The sequence below is a fragment of the Haliotis rubra genome, unplaced genomic scaffold (assembly GCF_003918875.1).
Source record: "Haliotis rubra isolate DU_JTF1 unplaced genomic scaffold, ASM391887v1 Scf45, whole genome shotgun sequence".
In the NCBI taxonomy this organism is placed as follows: domain Eukaryota; kingdom Metazoa; phylum Mollusca; class Gastropoda; order Lepetellida; family Haliotidae; genus Haliotis; species Haliotis rubra.
The window spans coordinates 2467673-2484918 of NW_025767135.1; the positions used below are offsets into that span (position 1 = coordinate 2467673).

Genomic DNA, 17246 nt, shown 5'->3' on the forward strand with positions numbered 1-17246 from the left:
ATCAAAGAACTGGCTGTAAAATAATACTTTTTTAGAACCCTCAAATAATCAGGCCATAGACACATGTACGATACACACTTGTACCATGAGTTTCCATATATCTTACAGCTGGTACATAGTGTACCATGAGTAATGCATTGTGTGAGATTCTACCATCATATGAAAATGAAAAATATGTTACAAAATATAAAAAATCTAACCAATTAAAGGGATCCTGGCTTTTTGGCCACGCTTTTTGAATCTCATGACAATATCAGTCTTCCAGCTATATCATTAGACGAACAACAAGGACCCTTTTTCTTTCAATTTTAAACTACAAAATTGTGCACTTAAAATTAAGAGCCTTATTTCCAAATTTAAGGCACACTTTTTAATGTTTATCAGTAGAAATTAAGAACCTACAATCATCTGAATTATGATAGACACTTTTTAATCAATGGAGCGTTTCAGCAGCTGTTTTCCATTCTGAACCACTGGACTGTTACAGCTCTGAATAAATCTACTGCTTGTAAATTGAAATGGAATATATATGTTTGAAAAAATTATATTTTTGGAAATTGAAATAGAATATATGTATTAGAAAAATTATATTTTTGTAAATGAAATATATAAAAATACTGCTTGATGTAGGAAGAGAAAACGACTATAAAAATTAATAACAAAAGACAAATGTCCCAAAGCAAACTTTCAGAACGATGTAATCTGAACCATCATATTCAGATTACACTAGTACACATGACCTTAAGAAAGAAGTTCAAGATGAAGATTGAAAATGACAGCCATTTTTCAAATTTGATGCAACTGTATGACATATAAATGATAGATGGCACTATAGTTTCTTTTATTCCATTATTGCACCATGATAATGCCAAGGAAATACCAAGAATTTATCATGAAACAGATGCTGTCATGGCAATTGTTGGACAAATACCATTCTGTGCATCAATTTTTACAGGGAAATAATGTCTCTGCTCCACATTATCCACTTACCCAGAATATTATTGAAGATTATGAAAACCTCTTCAGCTCCCTTAAAAACATTAGATGATTTCAGACACTTTCAACACTGTAGATGATTACAAACATAGATACAATTTTTTCCAAAAAAGACTTTCAAACCAACCATCTGAAGTTCACAAATGATAGGTCATTTTTATTCTTAAAATCAAATTGAAATTAAGAGTGATGGTAGGTCTTGTATTTTTTGGCAAGTAAATCGAATCATGGCGTGGACACTAATTCTAAAGGTATGACACTTTATTCAGCAACAGTGCATCTTAAAGATAACCCCACAGAATAATAATATTCAAGGTTTATCTCATCATGCTGAATTTGATACATAATAATTAAGTCACACCGATAAAGATATTATTAAAAAAAATATATAAAATATTACCAGGATATCTACATTAACACTAAAATCACAAGTCTCAGCAGATTTTTTTGAATCGGACAAAAAGAAGCATGACATTATTTATACCACAGTTGGGTCATGTAATGAACAATCAATGGCTTGTCAACAGATGACAACAGTACATCTTGTGTAAGCATCATCCAAACTGATGACGAGCAGATTCTACTTGCAACAGTCGCATTATGGCTGAGATAATGCTGATGTGATGTTTAAATTTTAACTCACTTGTAAAAAGTATGTGTTGGTTACTTATGGGTAAGTACACACAGCCAGATTATATGCAGTCCTACTCCAGCCATAGGAGATAAATGTATTGAAAATGGGACAAAATTGATTATACTAGAGAAAATGATAGTAGCAAAATATTTACACAATATAGATGCAGAGCCTTTTGAGTGTTTTGAGTGAGCACATGTTTCAGCATGTATTATGGATATAAATGATGCATGCAATGCAAGCATATAGTGAAACCATATGTATTCATATGGGCCTGTGACCCATGCTGGACTCCGCAGTCAAATACCTACATCACCAGCTGATGTGACACTATGAGGAGGACAGTTCATGGGAATCTTTTTGTTTAGGCCCATATCTTGACAAATTTCTCTTGTGTGCATGTGTGTGCACATGTGTATGTATGTAAATTATAAGCACAAAATAGGTGGTGAGGCAGTCAGTACCTTTCTTACTCTATTTTTCAACAACACTTTGTGGGATTTCAGGTGTCTCAAAACATTTGCAGGACAAGTGTAAACTGACTTTCCTAATTCCCACAAATAACATTCACTTCCTTGCTGTCATGATGTTGAATTTACTTCGGTTCCTGTCCAGCCAACCACGAAGCCAGTATAAACAGTTACTTCACCAAAATTGTCTTGTTATGAAAATTTACATTTACTGAAACTATAACCTTACACCATTATTCATATCAAGCTTCAGATTCTGAATGGAACATTAATTCTATTTTTCCAATTTTTATAGAATTAAAACAAACTGTTTGTTCAGATTCTGAAAGGAGCATTGAAATATTTTTTTTCTTCATTTTTTCTAAAATAAAAAAAGGGTTGTTGTACCTTTTCTTGTACACTAGGCATTGACATGATTTACACAGGAGCTTAGAACATTGGACCAAACATGATGTGACGACTTAAGCTGTCAAACGTTAATACACATGACATAGAACAGTACTAATTTTCAACAAGTGACTAACTGTAGTTATTGCACTTATTAATATATTAATGATTAACAAGACATATATAACTTCTGTCCTGAATATATTCCTGGTCACATCCATTTATAAAGCTATCAGTTGACATTCAATTTTTAACTTAGAATAAATATTGTCAGGTCAAATAAAACAAACAGAAGATTTTCTTTTTGTGTCAATTACATTTCGTACTGACATAAATCAGTAATTTATTCTCTAAATATCAGTTCTGAAAATATAAAACCTGAACTTTTCACAAGTTTCCTATCTAACTCCTTCTGTATCAGTTTTCTATTTTCACCTCTGCTTTATCTCCTGGCTTCTCAGAATATCTGGCTAAAGATGTTCCCAGATGCATCCTTTTCTTATAACATTCTGGTTACAAATTTTGCATTCATATAGCTATGGATTAACCCCATGAAGCACAATCTGACCACTCTATCATTCATATAACAGACATTTTTTTGTCATGACTGTCAGTCCTAAAAACACTAAAAAAAAGACAAAGAAAGGGTGTTTATCTTTAAATAAATAATGACAGTTTACTGAGAATCTATAAAGTGTCTGAACCATATAATGAACACAGAAAATCTTTCTGTCTAAATTAAGAAATCAGCTGGAAGGTTTGCTGGTCATCATTGCTATCTCCCTAACTACATGAGCCTTTTCCCCCTTTTTTTACAGAAATATTAATATTGTCAACTCATGTGAATATCCTAATCAATTAACTAATCAAATGGAACCAGTTGGTTTCACTGGTCAAAATGAATTTTATTTTTTTATTTTTAAAAATCAATATTCAAAGCCTGGGAAATTACTCCATTGAACATAATTGGCATTTTCCCTGATTCTTGGTGTTTGGTTATTTTTTATGATGTCTTTAGGGCAGGATTTATATATAGATTTCCTTGAATTCAAGCGGGTAAGGTTCGATGTTATTGGTCGTAAAAGAGCGAGTTCAATGAAATAAAGATGTTTTACAACCTCACTATTGTCCAGAGTACAGGACAAGCACCTGTTTTCACAGAGTCATACAATAACTTCAGGATGATTTTTCTTAATTGAAAATTCACTTTATAACTTTATAATTATTTCCATGTTAATTCCATATTTAAATATAAATATTTGGTTTAAATCAGGGAAGTGATGCCTAGAGGGCACACATAGGTCACACTGCACTTCCTTGTGTTGCATAAAACATTTAAAACTGACGCTGTAGCAACCACACAGGTCTGACAATCAAGCAAAAAAACAAAACAACAATAAGCTTACAATAAATCACTGACAATATTTCATTTGTACTAGTTATGCTGCCATGTTGTGAAGAACACACATGGCGTAAAGAATCATTTAATTTCAGGGTTCATATTGGGAATCATTAACCTTTCATGTCTTTACTACCCAGACGAAACAAATAAATGATGTGCTGACTATTAAAGTAGAGAAAAACATCTCACCGTGATATTTAATCTCCTGTGATTTCCCTTTTAGGTCAACAACCACAAAGTCATGCAAGCAGAAACTGATAAGTCTCTCAGCCACTAAATATCAAAATGCAAGATAATCTTTTATGAAGCAAACTTAACCATAAATATTTCAAAGTGAACATTTTCAGTAATTGTAACAAAGAATAAAACTAACTCTAACCTCCCTTTACAGTTTTCAAATCTTACCAATGTTAGTTTTTACCAACAACTAACTGTACAAGACAATAAAGACTGACAATGTCAAAATGACTCTTAAAACCAGTTACAATCTGTTATGAACTATACAGGCTAAAGACCTGATATAGTTTAGGTGACTGGACAAGTGCTTTAAGTCCCATACACCCTGGGGCAACAGTGAAGTCATAAGTCACTGCTAGACTTAGTGATTCATACAACACAGTGACTGTCGACCCCTATTTCAGTATCCACCTCACCCAGTCAACTGGCCATTTACAGCTAGAACAGTCAAGGGTGTGACCAGTAACACTGCTGGCAGCATTAATTAATCCCCATGCTAATTGCTCAGGCTAATCCAATTTAAACTAATTATGTGGCCTTCACAGCTCGTTAATCAGTAATTCCAGATCCCAGTGGATCAGTACTTGATTGCATAATGTTATGTTAGCAATATAGACTGTTGTGTTAAACTGTTCACCACCTCCTGACTTAATCTGTTTATACTAATGTAGCTTTTGTTGTGTATGTTTAGCTCTTGGCTACTGCTGTGAGGCAGGCTTATACCAATACTTTCTGTTGGTACATAAACATTTACTGTAAACTGATTTTTCACATATGAATATTATAGCTAATATCTTTGAAAAGAATCCTTTGCATTTCTTAAAGAATCCATACAAATATAAAACATAAAAAATATTGCTATAATAAAGTTACTAAAAGAGAAAAAGAATATTTAAAAGCAAATAGAAAACACAAATAAACCAAATTAAAAATAATCATTGAAACCTGGATTGGCAATATAGAACATCTATTTTGTGAAAAGACCATAAAAATAATCTATAAAGTTAAACTGTTTCAAGTATCACAAAAACAATGTTGACAAAACAGCCATCCACAAAACACTATTTTTTCAGGGCACTACCAGTCATATCAAACTGTTGATTGTTTAACTGTTACACATTGTTGGAGATTTAAAACAGTGTAAGAAAATAAATAGTACAAACACACAGTGAGAAATAACACCAAATACAACATTGTGCAAATAAATGTCTAAGGACAATACCTCTTCCGACCATGTAATCCCAGTGCTCTGTATCATAATACACTTTCCATACAATACAAGACACTTCTATCGACTCAAAAACAATGTCTTGTCCCTTCATTCTATCATATTTCTGAACCACGTAGATAAGTTCCCTCCACAAAGCTATTTTCATAAACTGTAACTGCAATACACCTCAGTTATATCAATATTCCTCTGTATTGTTCTTGTGCTGGAGTCAGCGCAACTTGATTGACGTACTGTATTGAAGTTGCTATCACGTGTTGTATCTCAGCGGAACTAGCTGGATACATCAGATCAGATACCCAAGTCCCTAGGAAGGAGAGTGAGAGAGACAGTGTTTCGTGGATAATAACCTCGCGCCTGTACTCCGTTTGGTCAAACATACATGTGCCTAAAGAGTCCTTGTGAGACGAGACATCGACTTTAACCCTGGGTACGTCTGAACAGTGGTCATTCTGTTACATTGCCTTTGCTACTGTGACATTACGACAATTCACGTGTCATTTCTTTATAAACTTCCCTATCCTTTTCTAATTCGTTAGACTTGACGATTGTCATGACTCTACAACACGTCCATTACGTCATACACTTGGTTCGCCTCAAAGCTTCAATGTCAAAATCCCGGTAGACCCTATGATAAATTTAGCGCCAAAGTATTGGCTACTGCAATCCGCGACCCTGTAAATGACCGCTTGAAAACAATGGTTAAGTTGACAGGATTTGTTTAAGAAGTTTACCAACTTTCGTAATATATGTGTTACCCCTCCCCTATGGCGCAACATGATCTCCCCGACAAAGGCCTACAGCGAGTATATGGTCGTCCGTGGCCCTCTGACCAGTCACTGGTCCGCTGACGCTAGGGCCGATCGGGGGTGACAGCTCTCAGATCGGGTGAAATCAATGAAATAAAAGAGTGACATGAAACTCACATGAGTCCGTGGCTTTCCGCTGCTGTGGTCGGCCCTGTTTTCGCCGTGACATGGCCTCAACATTAAAATCGTGAACTTGTCGCTTTACATCTGGACAAAGAGTATCAACAAAGATGGCGGCCTTCCAGCTGAATCATGGGTAACAATTTCCCGCACCTGCCGTATTTCTCCCTGTCTAGCTTCTTCCTTCTGTCCTTCCGTCAAGTCGCGAGCCGTCTACACGGCTACCGGAGTGGGTTCATCTAAGGTGACCCAAGCTTATTGGGTGGGAGGGGCTTGCTGACCGCTGTCCTGAGTCCTATAAATAACTCCCGTTGAGCCACGGTATATTGACCGCTGCCACTAAATCGGAGTGCTTGGCGACACGGCTAGCTGTTAGCGAAGACTGGTCATTCTAGGAATTGTGTCACTCAGCACATGTGTAACAGTAAATGTTTGGCCAGTGTCCGCGCTGAAACATGTGGATCACTGAAATACTAAGGGCGACTCCACTTGGCTGGTGTAACTTCTATCTCCCGAGTCTAGCCCCGGTGACTTGGCGAGCTGCGATTCTCTGATAGTAAAAAACTAAACGCGCCAGCTAAGAGCCGTCTGCTGCTGAACGCCCCGAAAGGCTCGTGGTCAAGTGATGCGTGGTGGCCCCAATGTGTGTTGCAGTTGGCTGACCCCGCCGACCGGCCCAGTCCATTTCCTGTAGGGGTGAAAGGTTTTACTATAGCGTATGGACATTAGCTCATGATCGCGTACGTAACAGTTGTCTGCCGAAGCCAAGGCCGGGCAGGGTTCGCGAAGGCGGATATAAGATGATCCCCTCTTGTTGAAACGGGAAACTTATTTTCTCAGTCTATCACACGTGTTTTCATTAAATATTTACACACATATAGGTATTCATGACAATGACAATATTTGTAAGGGGAAGTATGTATCTATATGTGTACATGTGTATGCTAGTGAATGGACAGTCTTATTATCTTGTCTTCTGGAGCCCTGCCCTGTGAACGCATGTAATCAATACACGCTCAGGCTCGCGGACTGACCAGCGCGGGCAGGCTCGTGTCCTCAGCTCGGACCACTGACCCCGCGCGCGTAATGTATGCCGAAGTATTGACCTAACTATATAGGGCACTAGTACGGCCCTAGACAGGCCGGGCCGATGTCTGACAGAGGTGTTCGCTGGCAGCTTGCTTGTCCGTCTCTCGCTATGGTCCTACCGACTGCTGTGGTAGGGCCATGGACGTACACGCAGAAACTATGAGGCGGAGCTCACTCGATCCGAGCTGGCAACGCTCATTTCACAGTTTTCTGTGTGTTGACTAGCAAGACGATTAAATGGTAACTGTTGCTTTCGTTCGTTAAATAGATTTCAGTTGCTGAGCGAAAGTTTAAATACCGTGTCACGTCCTGCGATTTGTTAGAAACTGCACCGTGCATATCGACATTGGTTAGAACTGACGGAGGATCGACCGGGCCAAAGGAGGGATTTTACAGCAGTTTTGTAGATTCCAGTGTTTAGTAGAACGAGAAGGACTCCAAAGATTCGCACTCCTTTACTTTAATAAAATCTACGGTTTTTCGTATACGTCAGTCAATTTTCGTTTATTGATAGTTATCAACACGTAACTATACTATAATAAGATATCCAATACTCTTAAACCCTCAAATACAAAGTCAAATACTCACTCCAACGGCATGTCCTTAAAGTCAGGTTAGATTATTAATTGTTTATTGGTGTGTGTGGAATGGTTAATACAATTCTTTGACAAAGGTCGAGACTCTCGCGTTGTGATAGTCTTCGTTTCATACAAGAAGCCATTCGCGTGTGCCGTCTAATTCTTTAGTTGATAAGGACCGTGCTACGACTGAGTATGAAATATGCAAAAAGATGACGTAAAGGCTGTTTGACTTGGCTCCTTCTATGGCTTCAGGACTGCGCTTCCCATGCCCGGCTTCAAAGTTAAATAAAATGTCAATTGCTTTGAAGAACAGGTGCGAGGGTCGCTTGTCGCCTCACTTCCCCCGAAGATTATCGAAAAACTGAAAAACAGATCAAGTTATACGTTACCGCGAATGTAACCTTTACGTCATAGATTTCATTTCTTGTATCGTGATGTCACAGAATCCGCCAATGTTTTGTATTGATTTTACGTCATATGGAGTAAATATTTTTTGGATGAAATTGAAACGGGTAGTGACTTGATTTAAAGATAATTTTCAATAATTAATCATTAATTATACCGATGAAGTATGACATATTCTACGAAATTAAGCAATAATGTGAGCTAGGCAGTGGTTCAGGGTTGTTTGTTGCTAGGCGAGCGAACGAACCGTCATTTCTCTCTCGGCCACCACCACCCCATCCCTAAGTAGTGGAAGATTTCAATCGACAAAAATACAAAAAATATAACAGACGATGACTAAATTAAACTGGCTACTATGTTGAAAACAGTGTCCGGAACACACAAAACTGAAGTCGGAAACCCAGCCAGGATTCCCACATCGAAACATCGCCATCGTATAACATTTCGTGTTTGAAGGACCCGGGTTCGATTCCCCATATAGGTACAACGTGTGAGGACCATTTCTGGTGTCCCCCACCGTGATATTGCTGGAATATTGCTAAACGCGTCGTAAAACCTTACTGGCACTCGTCTTTGGTTTACCTTTGGTCGGTTAATATATTGATTGTGTTACCATTAACTAAAATCTTCTGTAGAGATGAGCCATAATTCTTGAATATCTGCGGTATCTTATAAAGTGCACATGCTTAGTTATGTTTGCCCGTGCACGAAAACTCATGATACGAAATAATATATATTCCTGTGGATATAAAGATATATAAGCCCGCTGTGATGTAACAGCATTTTGTAAGAAACGCTGAAATAAGCATGTGTCATTGTATTGTGGTGTACTTAAATGTACCATTGTGTAAAGGCGCCTAGAGTTAATGATTACATACCGTTGTAACCACCTTCTTTGTGTTAATATGTTATTGTGTTTAGAAACAATTATATTGTGTTAACATGAGGAAAAGTACGCTGTATTGTGTTCAGAAATAAATACATTGTGTCAACAGGTGGAAATGTACACTATTGTGTTAAGAAACAATTAGATTGTATTAATATGTTGAAAATTACACTATTGTGTTAAGAAACAATTAGATTGTATTAATATGTTGAAAAGTACACTATTGTGTCAAGAAACAATTAGATTGTGTTAACAAGCAGAGTATACAAAATGTGTTGAAAATAATTCAACTGTGGTAGCATGCACAGTCATTTTAAACCAAAAAACACCACAAAAAACACAAAAGGAAAAACGTCAGTTTCATTGGTGTTAACGCGTGGAAACCTGAACCATTGAGACATAAAAAAACAATTGTAAACAGCACACCAGTGTGTTAACTTACATCCACAGAAATTATACAAGCGTGTTAAAAGGCGACTACTGATTTTGCCCGTATATTATTTTTGGTGATACCCATTTGTGAGACACGCCAGTCGTCAGACGCTTGAATGAGGGTGGAGAAGGCTCACCCCTACAGAAATAATAGATCAGTCCGATCAGTCCTAATTAGCCCAAGCTCTGATCTACTTCAATATACACTGATTTGTACGAGTACTGATTTCTGAATGATTTACCCGTTCTACTGAATTAACCATAAGTCTATATAATTGTTTAAAAGAATCTTGTCAATTATGATTCTGGTTTTTTTCATTTTCGAGTGAGTGAGTGATACCCGTGACACCCGTGATACCCGTATTGTGTTAAACTCCTGATATACCAACACAATGTGTCATCCCGCAGCCATATGTGCAACTTTATTTATTTTACGTCACTCATATATATATTCAAAACAATATAGAGCATGTCATGCTTGCAGTCAGCACAATCTGTGAAAATACATGCTTTTGTTGATCTAATCAAACAGACAAGACGTAAATATAATCCAAAACAATAACGACATTAACACCATAGTGTAAACAAGTAGAAATATTTTACATATGAATCAAACTGGGTTTTTAAGCATGATATGACCCAATTGTGTAGAGACCGTGTATGTCGTGTTAAGCTGTAAATTCCGTAATTCCGAATTATGGCTTGAATTAGTCTTTGATGTTGCCGACCGAAATATAAGTTAGAGAGTTATTGCTGTGGTGGGTGTGTTGTGGTTTAACTGTTTACTGTTGTTTAACTGTTTTTAAGTTTTGTTTACTGTTTAACCATTGTTTACTGTATCCGGATGCTGTATCATCATCGTCATCGTCACCGTCGTCGTGTGTGATATATAACCTTTATTCATTATCATCCAGTTTTAGAGATTTAAGGTTTGTGTACATCTACAGAATAGTATATCAGCGCATGTATGTATGTATGTATGTATGTATGTATGTATGTATGTATGTATGTATGTATGTATGTATGTATGTATGTATGTATGTATGTATGTATGTATGTATGTATGTATGTATGTATGTATGTATGTATGTATGTATGTATGTATGTATGTATGTATGTATGTATGTATGTATGTATGTATGTATGTATGTATGTATGTATGTATGTATGTATGTATGTATGTATGTATGTTTGTGTGTGTGTGTGTGTGTGTGTGTGTGTGTGTGTGTGTGTGTGTGTGTGTGTGTGTGTGTGTGTGTGTGTGTGTGTGTGTGTGTGTATGTATGTATGTATGTCTCTTTATGTGTATTTCCAAATAGTCGTTTAATATTGTTATTTTCAATTTCTAAATACATATACGACAGATATTTTGAAACTGAAACTGAATTATTTCCACACCTATATACCTTGACAGTAGACACGATAACCCAATTTCTCCTTAGGTAATGTCTGCGTTCCCAAATGTTTCATTTTAAATGACATTGAAATGCAATGTCCGTTGTGATAAAACTGAAATATGATATGTCTACATAGTTTGTCTACTTAGATATATTAATAATTAATACATTATCTTCCCACTAGTTTCTGCTAGTGGCGTCTCCAAATTATTCATTCCTGACGGCACCAGGCTTGATGTGATAGCGAACGACCATTTTTATATGACCATAATTAAGATAAATAAATGTCTGCAATCATATTCATACTGTTTGTTTTCAAACTATGCATTGTATTCACATATTGGACAATGTAATGTCTTCCCATGTGTGGCAACGTACAGGATGAACGGTGCATCCACCATCATCTGAATTATTCATCACGTGTCGGTGATGCAGAACCTACTCACTACTTCTTCTGCCGCCGGGGACTATTTTATGTCGCTTATGACACTGTTCATGCTTCTTTTAAAAAATGTGAAGTGTCATTTTCTGCAACCTTGAAGAATATATTTTTTTACTGGACTCTTATGGAATGATTTGTTTGGTAATGGAAGCAGAACTGTATTATTCATAGTCTTTTTGTAAAACAGTACATGGCATAAAGTCAGTTTGAACATGTCGGGAAATGAGACTGTTTTCAGAGGATCTGCAATGTATAATTCGGAATTAAATTCATTTTGCCCAAACTGGTGGATAAATCCACATGCACTTAATATCATTCATAATTGATTGAGTGAGTGAGACAGCGTATTATTTTACGCCACTTTTTGCAATATTCTAGTAATATCACGGCGTAGGACACCAGAAATGGACTTCATACATTGTACCCATGTGGGGAATCGAACCCGGGTCTTTGGCTCGACAAGCGAATGCTTTAACCACTAGGCTACCCACCGCTCCCGTCTATAATTGGGTACACCGAGCTACACACATAGACTTTAGGAAACAAGAAGTATGGAGGAAGTCTTCCCCCACGTGCCACAAAACAAAACAAAACCAAACCAAAGAAAAAAAATAACAGCCCAAAACAAAACAATAATGAATAAACAATCTGGAAGTCAAAGGTGATTCTTTTAAAAATAAAGTTTATGATCTCACTGTTTCGGATAATACCTTAGTTCAACGGGACGTTAACCCTTGGACAATCGTATGCGTTAACCTATGGACAATAGTATGCGTTAACCCTTGGGCAATCGTATGCGTTAACCCTTGGGCAATAGTATGCGTTAACCTATGGGCATTCGTATGCGTTAACCCTTGGACAATGGTATGTGTTAATGTCATGGGGGGTGGTATGCATTAACCATGTGATGTTGGTATGCATTGTCATCTGGGGATGGTATGCGTTAACCATTGGACAATGGTGTGCGTATGCCATTGATGGTAGCATGCGTTAACCCATGCGGTGTGGACAAAAGTATGCATTAACCATTGACAATGGGGTATGCGTTAACCCTTGGACAATAGTATGCGTTAACCCTTGGACAATAGTATGCATTAACCCTTGGGCAATTGTATGCGTTAACCCTTGGGCAATATGAGAGCATATGTCATGTGATGGTGGTGTGACACGTCATGTCATGTGGTGTGTCATGTCATGTGATGGTGGTATGACATGTCATGTGGTGGTGTGAAATATCATGTGATGGTGGTATATCATGTGATGTGGTGTGTAATGTGATGTGGTGGTGGTGTGACATGCCATGTGGTGGTGTGACATCATGTGATAGTGGTGTGTTATGTCATGTGATGTGGTACCCGTGAAGGTCCGGGTTAGAATTGATCTTCAGTAGCCCATGCTTGTCTTAGAGGCGACTAACGGGATCGGGTGGTCAGGCTCGCTGACTTGGCTGACACATGTCATCTGTTCCCAGTTTCGCAGATCGATGCTCATGCTGTTGATCACTGGATTGTCTGGTCCAGACTCGATTATTTACAGACCGCCGCCATATGGCTGGAATATTGCTGAGTGCGGCGTAAAACTAAACTCACTCACTCACTCATGTGATGTGGTGTGCTATGTCATCTGATGTGAGGTGACATGTCATGTGATGGTGGTGTGACATGTCATGTGATGGTGGTGTGTCATGTCATGTGATGGTGGTGTGACATGTCATGTGGTGGTGGTGTGACATGTCATGGCGGTGTGACACGTCATGTGATGGTGGTGTGACACGTCATGTGATGGTGGTGTGTCATGCCATGTGATGGTGGTGTGTCATGTCATGTCATGTGTGACACGTGTGATGGTGGTGTGTCGCGTCATGTGTCATGTGTGATGGTGGTGTGTCATGTCATGTGATGGTGGTGTGTCATGTCATGTGATGGTGGTGTGTGTAATGTATGTGATGGTGGTGTGACATGTCATATGATGGTGTGTGTGTCATGGTGGTGTGTCATGTCATGTGATGGTGGTGTGTCATGATATGTGATGGTGGTGTGTCATGTCATGTGATGGTAGTGTGTTATGTTGTGTGATGGTAGTGTGTCATGTTGTGTGACTGTTGTGATTTGTTTGAAGCTATATCGTTGTGGTGGCGCCATGTCATGTTATATGTGGATGGTGTCTCATATCATGTGACGTTTGCTTTTCCCTCTTAATACCCACATGGTGAAACAGAACCAGTGTCATATATATCGTATGTGCACATGTGCATATCACTTTTGCCCAGCGACCATTGCTTCTGTATTTCGTCGTCTGTAAATTCATTAAACAATTGAACGCGACGTCAATGAAGTGGACCGATACACTTGCTTACCATGTTTTACTGCACAAATGTACATGAATAAATGGATAATAAAGAAATGATTACACTCGAGCAAGTGTGTCATATGAGTTATACGAAACTTTAGGGTAATACAAAATTTCACACTCATTTCGTTTAAGTCGTATGACACATTTGCTCGTGTAATAATCTCTACATATGCATGCACATTTCAGAGCACACACAGACATAAAAATGACTTATCAAAGATATGCATTCCTTATGATTAATAATAATAATAATAATAATAATAATAATAATAATAATAGTAATGTGTACTTCTATAGCGCTAAATTCCATACACCAAGTGCATGCTGGAAGCGCATACAAACAGACAGTTCATCATTACCCCGGACAACCCAAGCTGCCTGTGAGGCGCTAGAAAGTTATAGTCACATGACTTATCCCACCGGGTACCCATTTTCTGCTGGGTGAACAGAGGCATGTTTGAACAATCTCACTTGCCTAAGGTGAGACCACATGTATCACACGTGCTTCGTTATAGGGCAGGACTGAAGTCCTAGAAACTCTCAGGAGTTTATTAGATTAGATTAGAAGTTATTGTTCATATATTTACAATATGACCTTTTGTTACCTGCAGGATGTTACAACATCACCAAACTCACAAGACCAATTTATGTTAAAAAGAGTTATTACGTTTCTGAAAGTTTTAGACGAATTCATAGATATCACACTTAATCTATGGAAAACATATAAGTTTATACCATTTCGAGCATCTTATAGTGCTAAGCACAGATGGCTTCAATACCGCATTCTCCATAGAATCCTTACAACAAATAAAGATGTATACAAATACAAACTAATAGAATCAACACTTTGTACATTTTGTGATGTTGAGATAGAATCGATCATTCATCTACTATATGAATGCAAATATGTCAAACAGCTGTAGCAAGATCTACTGGAATGGATTGAATATGAAATAGACACCCATTTGAAATTAAACGTAGAAACCATTATTCTCGAATTCAAAGACAGAAGAAATGATGTACTGAATTTCATTTTCATATTAACTAAAGAATACATATATTCCAGAAAAGTAGCTAACATTGTACCTTCTCTCGCTGGTCTGAAACCAAAATTGAATTACAATTACCAATTTCATAAATTTAATGCCCACTCTCACTGCAAATATGACACTTTTGTTACATTTTGGTCGTCTTACCACAATCTATTTACATAGGTAATGACCTGCTTTATATACTACAAATATGCCGACATGTTAAACGTATATGAAATGCTGTACCCAGATCAAAAAAAGACAAAAAGTGATAAAAATATAATATGGTACTATTTTTGGCATATTTCATAACAATATCTCAATTGCCACATCGAGTAATCACGACAAAAGATGGCCCGGATGTACCTCACCTTTTTCAAAACAAATTTATTCAATGAAAATGTATCTTAGTAATTCGTTCTGGTAAATTACTTGTGTACTTTCAGAAACAAACGGAAACACAAAAATAAAAATATATGGGTGGGTTAGCCAATCAAATGCTAATCATTAGCAGATTATTAGGAAGAAAAAGCACTAAGGAGGTAATGTGTACTGAAATTACGGGTAACGAAATAAAATAGGTCACACAACTGTGGTGACCTACAAAGGACATGGCCACGTTTTCGAGTATTACACGTTGTCATTTGAAGAAAAATATTGTTTGTTGATGGCTTGTGTGCGATATGAAACACGACGTGAGCAGTACATTCCTACTAAATGTTTGTCATGCGTGACAAATGCAATATGCTTTTAGCATCAGCGATGCATATGAAAATAGACACCTCGCTATGTATATTCAATTATGTAAATTGCTAAAGAAAGATCCACGTTGACTAATTATTGACACTGTTTTATATATCATATGTTCACTTACCACCTGTACGAATATGGGCTTGAGGTGTACTTTCTTCATGATGAAAGATCAAAACATTCGAACTATTAAATGTCTGTTTAAAAAGGAATCTGGAAACATCAGAAAAAACCCCGAAATAAACGAGAATCTAAAAAATATTGAATATTCGCCTGGATTGTGACACGCAAAGTGTCCAAAACGTTTGTCAGGATTTTAAGCGTACAATATGTTAGAATTAACTCTGATGTCGCCGCTTTCAATCCATGGCGACAATCGCCGCCCGCCGCACGCATGAGGATTGAGCCAGGTGTGAACATGTTATTTATCGTTTGTAAGCATCTGCCGCTAAAGACTGATACCACCAGTTGCCTACCCAATATATGCTGGTGACCGAGACGACAGAAACACAGCTCGGCATTTCACAGTTCACGCTGAGGTTGTCTAAGGTGGCGAATGTTCACAACGATGTTGTCCAGGGTAACGAATGCTCATGGCGAGGATGTCCATGGCGACGCATGCTCACGGGGAAGTTGTCCATGATGACGCATGTTCACGCTGAGGTTGTCCATAGTAACACATGTTCACGGCAAAGACATCCATGCTCACGGGGAAGTTGTCCATGGTAACACACGTCCACGACGAGGTTGTCCATGGTACCACATGTCCACGGCGAGGTTGTCCATGGTACCACACGTCCACGACGAGGTTGTCCATGGTACCACATGTCCACGGCGAGGTTGTCCATGGTACCACATGTCCACGACGAGGTTGTCCATGGTAACACATGTCCACGGCGAGGTTGTCCATGGTACCACACGTCCACGACGAGGTTGTCCATGGTACCACATGTCCACGGCGAGGTTGTCCATGGTACCACATGTCCACGACGAGGTTGTCCATGGTAACACATGTCCACGGCGAGGTTGTCCATGGTACCACATGTCCACGACGAGGATGTCCATGGTACCACATGTCCACGGCGAGGTTGTCCATGGTAACACATGTTCACGACGAGGTTGTCCATGGTCACACATGTTCACGGCGAGGTTGTCCATGGTAACACATGTTCACAGGCGAGGTTGTCCATGGTGACGCAAGTTCACGCTGGGGTTGTCCAAGGTGGCGAATGTTCACGACGATGTTGTCCAGAGTAACGAATGCTCATGGCGAGGATGTCCATGGTGACGCATGCTCACGGGGAAGTTGTCCATGATGACGCATGTTCACGCTGAGGTTGTCCATAGTGACACATGTTCACGGGGAAGTTGTTCATGGTGACAGTCATGTTCACGGCAAAGATATCTATGCTCACGGGGAAGTTGTCCATGGTGACGGAATCAAATTTCGTGCATTTTTATGGTTATATTGGTGAATACTTTCAATACTTGCATAAATTGCAGCGCAAAAGAAAATATACGCTTAAAAATTAAGTTACCCACAAAATTGCAAATGGCTATGAAAACGTTACTTGGCTGAAAATAATGGCCAAAACTCT

General features: G+C 38.2%; 1 protein-coding gene across 1 annotated transcript in view; it reads right to left on the reverse strand.

The window, feature by feature from the left end:
* LOC124289834 (B-cell lymphoma/leukemia 11A-like) overlaps positions 1 to 7282 on the reverse strand; it is a 71196-nt gene extending 63914 nt beyond the window's left edge. The window contains 1 exon segment of the mRNA XM_046726510.1: positions 6281 to 7282. Within this exon segment, the coding sequence (XP_046582466.1) occupies positions 6281 to 6332 (52 nt within the window). The 5' untranslated portion in view covers positions 6333 to 7282.
* Between the last annotated feature and the right edge of the window lie 9964 nt (positions 7283 to 17246).